The following is an 8,789-nucleotide window of genomic DNA, read 5'->3' on the forward strand; positions in this document are numbered from 1 at the left end:
AGTTCTGGCGCCACAGCAAACTACAAATGCCCAGGATTCCATAGGATGTAAATGTGTGTGTGTGCCTATATATATATACACACACACACATATTTATACACATACATATTATATACACACACATATATATATATATATATATATATATGCACACATACATTATATACGCACATAATCATATATATACATATATATATATATATATATATATGATTGATTGTGTGTCTTTGTGAACAAGACTCACAAGTTCAGTCCAGAATTGCTCTTGCGACTCTTCACCTTTTCCTAGCTCTGTGGGCCAGCCTGAGGGAGGCAGCTCCGATTGGCCAGGCGGTCTGCGTGACGTCACTCGTGGGCGGAGCCAATGGTTGCCTGATCCTCTCCCCTGAGGAAAGGCCGCTCAGTCCGGCCGGGAGAGCGCCGTGGCCGGCTGCGAGGAGGCAGGGCCTGGCTACTCCAGGCTCCATGGCCGGACGGAGCCGCCTCAAGATGGGCTCCTCGGGGGCTCCAGCGGTTCCTGGAGGCCTCCAGAGTCCTTGGGGGGACGCTGCTGGTGAGGGAGGACTGACTGACTGACTGACTGACTGTGCCTCTGGGCATGTACAGAGCGCATTCTCCCGTTGAAGCAAGGGAAGGGGAGAGTCAGCATTTAAGGAGTTGGAATTCTATTTAGTTTCCTATCCTGTTACGCTCTGGCAGCCCTATAATACACAGTATAATAATACAACCCTATATGATCTCTATGCCTATAATAATTCATGGCTGCATCCACACTGGAGAGAGAACCCAGTTTGGCAGCGCTTCAACTCCTTTTTCTGGCTCAAAGGCTGTGGAATCCTGGGAGCCGGAGCTCTGCTGATCGTCAAGGGCTAACTCTATAGCTTTTATAACTGTGTTTCATTTTTAGGTACTCTACTCCTAATGCACTTGTTTTACAGTTATATGACATCCATACGGTCCTATATATACATGACGCATGTGTCCTAAGAGTCCAGAAGCCGCTCCAAAGCCATGCTCCAGTCCTAAGGACTGGAGCGCAGTTTTGGCGCAGCTTCTGGCCTCTTAAGACACGTGTCCCATTTAAACAGCATACCTGCAAAGTGACATGAAGCAGCTTTATCTTGGCCTGTCTGTTCTGGCCCTAGGGCTCTGCGCTTAGGCCTTCTCCACCTCTGCTCTTAACCCCACCGCTCTCCTTTTGTCTTTCCCTCTAGTCGGACCGCCTGCCAGTCCTGGGGAAGAGTCCAATCCTTTTTCCTTCAAGGAGTTTGTGCGGAGTAAGAACCAGAACTCGGGAGCGGCTGCCGTGCGTGGAGCCAAGAACGGAAGCAGCGTTTCCCCTGAACTGGGGGCAGGCAGCAGCGCCAGCCCCAAGGTAAGACCTGAAGAAAGTGATGGGAAGACCTCTCAGCACCAACAGTCAATGAGGTGGCTTCTTGTATTTGTTCCTCCTCAAACTGGTCTTTGCTGTATAGTCGTCCCTCTGTATCCACAGATCCTGCATCCATGGATTCAACCATCCACAGCCTGAAAATAGTGGCTTTACAGAGATTTGAAGTCTTCGAGCCCCAACAGAGAGGCCAAAATAAAGCTGCTTTGGGTCACTTTGGAGGTATGCTGTTTAAATGACACATGCACATTAAGAGGCCAGAAGCTGCGCCAAAGCTGCGCTCCAGTCCTTAGCTGCCGGACTCTTAGGACACACGCATCATTTAAACAGCATACCTCCAAAGTGACCCGCAGCAGCTTCATTTTGGCCTGTCTGTTCGGGCCCTTTATCTTTTGTTGTTGTTATAATGTGGTTGAATGAGGAGGATATAAGACCGTCCGTTATTAAAAGCGTTAACACCAGCATGTTATGCTTTGCATGTTGTTCAGTAATTACACTGTTCTAAGCTCTCCTTAAGACATAGGTCCAAAACACACTGCAGAAATAATCCAGTTTGAGATGGCTATAACTGCCCTGGCTCAGCGCTAGGCAATCCTGGGAATCCTGGGAATGGTGGTTTTGTGAGACATCTAGCCTTCTCTGTCAGAGAGCTCTGGTGCCACAATAAACTACAATTCCCAGGATTCCCTAGCACTGAGCCAGGGCAGTTAAAGTGGTCTTTTTTCTGCAGTGTGTTCACTGTTCAGGCCTCCCTGCATTTACGTTCTCTCTGACCTCCCTGCCTACAATCTCATCTCAAACTCCGTGTGTGTTTTGTATCTATATTGGTGTCCAGAGGCTTTGGGAGTTTGGTAGATTCAAACGCAAGACAACTTGCATAGAATAAGATAGAATACACGTATAGAGGGTTGGGGTGTCAGGTGTCCCTTATTATAAGGGATGGCCCTCATTTGAGAGCTGGAGACATTTTCCTTTTATATAAACAAGATGCCAAAAATCCCATAAACCCTTCATAAGGGCAAATGTGTGCACCGTGCAGTTTATGAACATGGACATACGTTCATTTTTCAGAAAGATACACGGCAATGTTAATTGAAATCAGTACTTTCATGCAGTACTTAGGTTGAACACAAACGTGTTAATGCTGCTCCCTGCATGTCATGAATTTTGGCTGCCCCTTATTGATGTTTTAAAAGTCCAACAACACTAGTGTCTGTGGCGGAATCATTCTGGGTAACACTCCATGTATCTGATAAAACGGGCTACAGTCCATGAAAGATGATACTGCCATCAATTTGTAAGTTTTCAAGGTGCCACAGCACTATTTGTTCTTTCAAAACAACAAAAAGTGTTGTGCCACCTTTAAGACTTTTAAGCCATTTACTTCGGCATAGTTTTTTATGATTACCATCCACTTCCTCATATATGTGGAGCTTGATTGTAGGAGCTCAGCGAAATGTACACATTGTGTGTAGTTGGGAGTGGCATCAGAGCAAAACTGGATGAAGAAGGTGACAGCAAACATTCTGGCAATGCATACTGAATTTAACATGTGATGAACATCTGTTATCCCATGTCTGTCTACTCAGCAGTTTATTACCTTTAAAGCAATACAACTCAAGAGAAAGTGTTTTGTCTTGTTTTGCCAAAACCAGAATTTCCTGTTGCGTTTGTCAAAGGTGCATCCCATAGGGCTATGGAGGTGGCATCCATCGACTAGAGCTCCAACACCTCTATTTTTCTTCTTTTCAACTCCAGCTCCTTAATAAATGGCAAAGTCATAATCAAAACTGACAACTTTATTGTAGTAGCATGGTAGCGCAAGGCATTTCAGTATCTTTATTTGATTAAAATTTCAGAACAATAAAGCTTTCTCGTATTCCTATGAAAGTAGATATGCCACAAATGAGGCATTTAGTATTCTTAGGTTTTTACTGACTCCAACTCCTGCCAAAATTGCTCCTGACTCCAACTCCATGACTCCTATAGCCTTATTTATATACATCGCCCTGTTCACGTAAGCAGTCTGTTAATGTGTGTAGTGTACTAAGAAGGCATTGTCTTGATGTAGACCTTTAGCAATAGACTGGAACATGTGGCTGGGTCCCAATTGTCCCTCAGAATCCCTCTCTGTTCTTGATATTCGTTGTGTTTCTAACTCTAGGAATCTTCCCAGTTTACCTCGCTGTTGGATGACAACTCCTTATCTCCCAATTCCTCGAGACTGAGGTTGGACTTCCAGGAGCCGTTTTTCTCTGACCCAACTGTGACGCCCTCCTTGCTGGAAGATGAGGATGACGATGACTGGAGCAGCAGTTACCAACCGTCAGCAATTGAAGATGCCCTCTTGGCCGGGACTCCTGACACCTCTCTGAGTAGCACCGTTGACTCTTTTTATGGCAATCCTTCTGATCCATTAGTGCTCCAGAGCTTTTCTCCATGGCAGCTGGGAGGGACAGACTCTCTTCTGGGTCCCCCTCTTGGGAAAGGGGACCAGAGCTCACCTGTCGCGGGAACAGCTGGAGGAGAGGGCTTTTGCCCACCGCTGCAACTGAGTTATGAAGAAGTGAGGAGCTAAGAGTTTGGGGTGTATTCTTTTTGGAATTTATTCCTAACGCACTTTCCTTCCTCGCTTCCTTCTGAAAGTGTCACCTAAGAAAACAAGTCTGCTCACCCTCCAAGCTGCTTCTGGTTGTGGTTGGTAGCTCTCCTTTTGCCAGTGTAGAGTCTCCAGTCTACTGCTGGAATCCAACATCCCCTCAGCATAGTATAAAATATCCATGTGTGGAGATAACACTGCACATACCGTGCAACCCCCGTGCAAAACAGCAGCATTTTGCAACACATGTTAGTGCCATTACACAAAGCACAACCACAATATAAGAGATGCTATTGCAATGTACAGTGTGCGATTGCAATACACAACCTCAGTACACAATTCACAGTGTGCAAAGACAAGGCAGAAAGGAACATGCTGTCTGCTCGACTCTATTTTTGCTGCTATGTTTTTGACTTCTAAGCACATCCAGACAATTTCACTTGATCTGTGCACCTCTGGATGCAGAACTGGGGTTTTTCTTGGCAAAGATTTTGGATCCTTACCATTTCTTCTTTCATTATTTTTGTCATCTGAATGCTCTCTGCCTGTGCTTTAATTCAGTCTTGTCTGAACTGTTCTGCTATGAATGCAAGGCGACCTTTTGCTAAACGAAACCTCTTCTTATCTTTTGTAGTTAAAACAAGAAAATTCCAAGTTAAGAAGTAAAGTCAGCCATATTCAAGCCGTTTCTGAAACACAAGCAGAGAGGTGTGTAACCTGCGCTTTCAGCAAAGTATCCCCCCAAAACAGCTGATGTAAACATTGGAAACTTGTTTAGCATTCTTACTGGCTGCACTTTCTAATCAGTTGATCACTTAAATGTTACTTGGGCATTTTTATATAAACTGTTGATTTTTAATACACCTTTAAAATGCCACCTTGAAGGAAACCTCCTCGCTTGTCCCTAAGAAAAAGGAGGATTGGCTCTTTTAAGATTTCTCTTTTAAAGGAGCTCACTCTTATTTCACATGTGGACAGATAAGAGGCATTCACTGTTCTGTCCCTGTGGGAATGCCTCTTAAAAGAGGCAATCTTCCTTATTTTCTTGTTTGACCCATATATGAAGGAATGCATCTTAACAGAGGCACTCTGCCTTATTGTGGAAGAAAGACTCTTCCAACATGCTTCTTAAAAGAAGTGTTCACACACAAGAAAAGTGCCTCTATGACTGGTATGCATCATATAAAAACAAAGATCTTGCTTCTGAAATAGTGGGACACACCCAAATGTGCAAATTTAGTTAGCGCATGAGATAAGAGTCCATCCTTGTGCGGCTTATATCCAGACAGTCAGTCTTGTAGTTTAACATTTAATCTGCTTTCGGTCCCAAGCTGAAGCATAAAACAACTTTAATTAACTTGAAGCTCTGCTTTTCATTACTATTTGGTGGCTTTCAACCATTTAAAAAAAGTAGAAGTTTTTTTTTAAAAAAAAACTTAATATAAATGCTTTTAAAAAATTAAACCACAATTCTGTTTTAAAACAGAAGTTAAACAAGAGTTTAAAAAACACAGACACAACACACCCCATTAAAACTCCATCTGCCGCAACTAGTTAAAAACCAAACGATTCCTTAAGTAAAAAGGCTGGCCGAAAGATAGCAGGGAGGGGCCCAACCGAACCTCATGAAGAAGGGAATTGTACTACTTGGGGGCAGCCACTGAGAAGGCTCTCTTCTGTATCCTCACCAAATTTGTCTGTGACAGTGGTAGGACCGAGAGAAAGCCCATCCCCACATATCTTAAATCTCTGGCGGACTGATATAGTGAAGTCTCAAAGTGCTTTGTTGATCCAATCACAATACATAGGGTGACTGGGGTAGGGAATGAAGGCCAGCACTTATTCCTCATTCACTTTTGCTCTCTTCAACTAGACTCAAGCAGCTTGAAAGGACACTAGAGGAGAACAAACGCAAGGAAGCAAAAGAGGCCCACGACCTGGAGGCCATGGTCCAGCAGGTGGAAGAGAACCTCCAGTTGATGACGGTGTGTATGTCTCTATCTCTGGCATACTAAGGGAATAAAAGGAGTAGCCTGGATGTATTCTTGTAACTGGAGCATTGGCTTCTTTCCGGTGTCCTGTCCTCTCAATAATGCATAGCTTTCAAGATTAATTCTCTGATACTCTCAACTCAAGTGTTGTGATGAGAAGGAAGCAAATTCTTCCCCCTCTTTCTCCTCCCCAAAAAAGTAATTTGTTGTCATTGCTCCTTCGAGTGCTTAAATGGTAATCTGATTAAATCGCTCATTATTTTTTCCATCGCCGTGTGTCAGTGGCAACAACAAACCACAAACTCTTACACTTAACAGAATTGCATTAAACTCGGCAATATACTTGTCTGTTTCAAAATCCCCTTTCAAAGTAGCTAGAAACTCTTACACTAACAAAGTGACTCAGATCCTACTCCTTTTAGATGTAACTTCATGGTACCTAAAAATCCGTTCAGCTGCCTTGTTCTGTTCTCACAGCTGCATAATGATAATTGTTTTTGCTGCTTTCTGTTCCAGAAACGAGCCATGAAAGCAGAAAGTAGTGCCATCAAACTCAAGCAGGAAAACGCACTTCTTCAGGTACGTTGGGAGGAGTCCTTTGTTCCAGCTCTTTAAACACACAGAGACACTACTAAGGAGTTAGAAAGGCTAATGAGTTGTGTAGCATTTGAGGGAGTCTGGAGGGGAGGGTGGGGAGTTTTGCCCAGTTGTCTGGATCTGATCCGAAGTGATGTTCGCAGCAGATGGGTTTTCCCAAAAGCGTAGGGTTTACACAGCAAACATTTTAGACGAAGTGGCAGATCTCTAATCATTTGCTCTGAAGCTGGGATCTAAATCCCAGGACCATGATTAACTTTCAAAAGGTCCACCATCCTGAATTTAGAAGTAAATCCCAGAGGACTCAGCAGGGTTGGCTACAGGTGCTGTCATCTATAGCATTCAAAACTAATAAAGGCTGAGTCTCCCTTACCCAAAATGTTTGGGACCAGAAGTGTTTTGGATTTTGGAATATTTGCACGTATAATTTTGTGCATGAAACAAAGTTTGTGTACATTGAACCATCAGGGAGCAAAGATATCACTACTTCAGCCATCTATGTGTGTGGATAGTCCAAGGATCCTGGATCCTTGGACTACCTTTTCTGCTCTCTGGGATCCAGAAAGTCCTTTGATTTGGCATCTTGGGGCTTTTTGTCCACAAAACAATCTCTTCTGTTGTTGGGTTTCTGATGTAACAAATGTTTCCCTGCTTGCCTAAAGGTTCAGGTGGAGAACTACCGGTTGGAAAACGAAGCCCTGAAGGCCGGCCACTTAGCAAACCTGGCTGCGGTGAAACAAAATGCGGACGTTGCCCTGCAGAATCTTCTGGTGGTCTTAACGAAATCTAGAGTATCCATCAAGTATGTTTGGAATCCATCAGAACAAAATACATGGTGATGAGCCAAAGGGAATATAACAGCTGTGATCTAGTTTTAATTTACGCACTTCATTATGTGTCATTACGCATTTATCCTTTCAGTGGGCAGACCTCATTGAAGTCAATAGGATTTTGGGGGTGGGCTCTCCATCTTTCGAGGTCTTTAAAGAGAGATTGGATGGGCATCTTTCAGTAGCGCTTTCGCTGTGTGCATTGCACAGCAATAGATGGCCGTTGTTGTCCCTTTTTGACATTATAGGCTTCCATGTTTCAGCTGACTCCCTTCTTTAAGCGATCCAGAGTGATGGAAAACAGGGTTTAGGATGTACAAAATGTCTATCTGAATCCCTGCATAAGGTCTGGTTTAGTTGCTAAAGAAATTAAGAGCACGTCCCTTTCTCTCTGATACTCTGGCCTGTTACAGACTGCCAAAATAAAGCTGCTTCGTGTCTCTTTGGAGGTATGCTATTTAAATGATGCATGGGTCCTAAGAGTCCGGAGGTCGCGCCAAAGCCACACTCCATTCCTAAGCACTGGAGTGCAGCTTTGGTGCAGCTTCCGGATTCTTAGGATGCATGCATCATTTAAACAGCATACCTCCAAAGAGACCCGAAGCAGCTTTATTTTGGCAGTCTGTAACAGGCCTCTATCTGTGTTTTTCTTTCCAGGCAATTGCTTTCTGGTGCGGAAGAACTGCAGATTGTTGCAGAGCTCCTAAAGTCGATAGACAAAATCTCCGAGTTACAGCAAGATTCTCCATAGAAAACACTACATGAGGTTTTGGACAAAGACACTTCGGAAGTCAGAATCTGAAAGACGCTAATAGGTGTAAATATGTGACCCGCGGGCTGCATCCACACTGGAGGGATAACCCGGTTTGGCACCGCTTTAAAGCGGTGCCAAACCGGGTTATTCCTCCAGTGTGGATGCAGCCCTGGATATTCCATTCTCACAGCTTGTTAATACAATGCAGAGGTACTGAAATCCTTTTCCATTTGGTTTGGGGCTGACTAGCCGTCTAAATAGATTCTGCTTGAGACGTCAAAGGTCTAATGAAATGTCTATTTGTTACTTATCCTAGACAATGTCCTTGCAATGCAAGCCTGGCTCCTCACCTAAATTGTGACACGTCTGCATCCTAACCTCACTGCCTCCTATAATACTTATCCCCCAACTTTATTGCTCTGCGAACAAAGACGAGAGAAGTATTTTATATCACTTTTTGTACAGCAAAGTATTAAAGGTTTAACACTTTCTGAAGGTGTCTTTTTTAAAAACTCTTCCAGGTTTTATATTATTATTATTGAATTGAAATGGGAAGCGTGTCTGGTTTGGGTCTTAGGTTTTTTTCTTGGATCCTTTCGTATCTTCCAATTGATGTTGGTCAAAGCAA

General features: G+C 43.7%; 1 protein-coding gene across 1 annotated transcript; it reads left to right on the top strand.

The window, feature by feature from the left end:
- Window positions 1-376: 376 nt before the first annotated feature.
- ENTR1 (endosome associated trafficking regulator 1) lies at window positions 377-8,233 on the top strand. The gene is made up of 8 exons (XM_089537022.1): window positions 377-553; window positions 1,215-1,375; window positions 3,555-3,956; window positions 4,624-4,697; window positions 5,863-5,974; window positions 6,497-6,559; window positions 7,240-7,379; window positions 8,065-8,233. The coding sequence occupies exons 1-8, from the start codon at window positions 466-468 to the stop codon at window positions 8,156-8,158; spliced, it is 1,134 nt and encodes a 377-aa protein (XP_089393148.1). The 5' UTR covers window positions 377-465; the 3' UTR covers window positions 8,159-8,233.
- The last annotated feature ends 556 nt before the right edge of the window (window positions 8,234-8,789 follow it).

The sequence above is a fragment of the Sceloporus occidentalis genome, unplaced genomic scaffold (genome assembly GCF_023333645.1).
Source record: "Sceloporus occidentalis isolate IW3139 unplaced genomic scaffold, rSceOcc1.0.p SCAF_8, whole genome shotgun sequence".
Lineage (NCBI taxonomy): Eukaryota > Metazoa > Chordata > Lepidosauria > Squamata > Phrynosomatidae > Sceloporus > Sceloporus occidentalis.